The sequence below is a fragment of the Penaeus monodon genome, chromosome 21 (genome assembly GCF_015228065.2).
Source record: "Penaeus monodon isolate SGIC_2016 chromosome 21, NSTDA_Pmon_1, whole genome shotgun sequence".
NCBI lineage: Eukaryota > Metazoa > Arthropoda > Malacostraca > Decapoda > Penaeidae > Penaeus > Penaeus monodon.
This window is the reverse complement of record NC_051406.1, coordinates 8540792-8541079: the sequence shown is the minus strand read 5'-3', so window position 1 is coordinate 8541079 and position 288 is coordinate 8540792. Positions and strand designations below refer to the sequence as shown.

Genomic DNA, 288 nt, shown 5'->3' with positions numbered 1-288 from the left:
GAATTTATAAAGTATTCTCAAAAACGGAATATCTTGCTAGAAAAGAAAATTCCACTAGTTCGTTCTACCGTAATCGATAAGTTTTCCAGACATTGTTCTCATTTGTTGTGAGGAAAAAAGGAAAAATATTCAAGCCTGTTTTTATGGTGATAACAGTTATTATCAGATATCAAATATAACGAGATACGCTCGTGTATAAAAGCAGCTCTAATGAGGACGTTGTCGTTATTGGAACCTGTAAGCAGGATCGTTATGGCAGGTATGTTGGCACTTGCCTATGATATGTAA

The 288-nt window shown here is 34.7% G+C and overlaps 1 protein-coding gene across 1 annotated transcript in view; it reads left to right on the top strand.

Annotated features, from left to right (window-relative positions):
• The first annotated feature begins 230 nt into the window (after positions 1-230).
• The window catches only part of LOC119586185, a 3023-nt gene continuing 2965 nt past the window's right edge, over positions 231-288 (top strand). Inside the window, exon 1 of the mRNA XM_037934887.1 lies at positions 231-259. Within this exon, the coding sequence (XP_037790815.1) occupies positions 253-259 (7 nt within the window). The 5' untranslated portion in view covers positions 231-252. The remainder of the gene's footprint in view (positions 260-288) is intronic.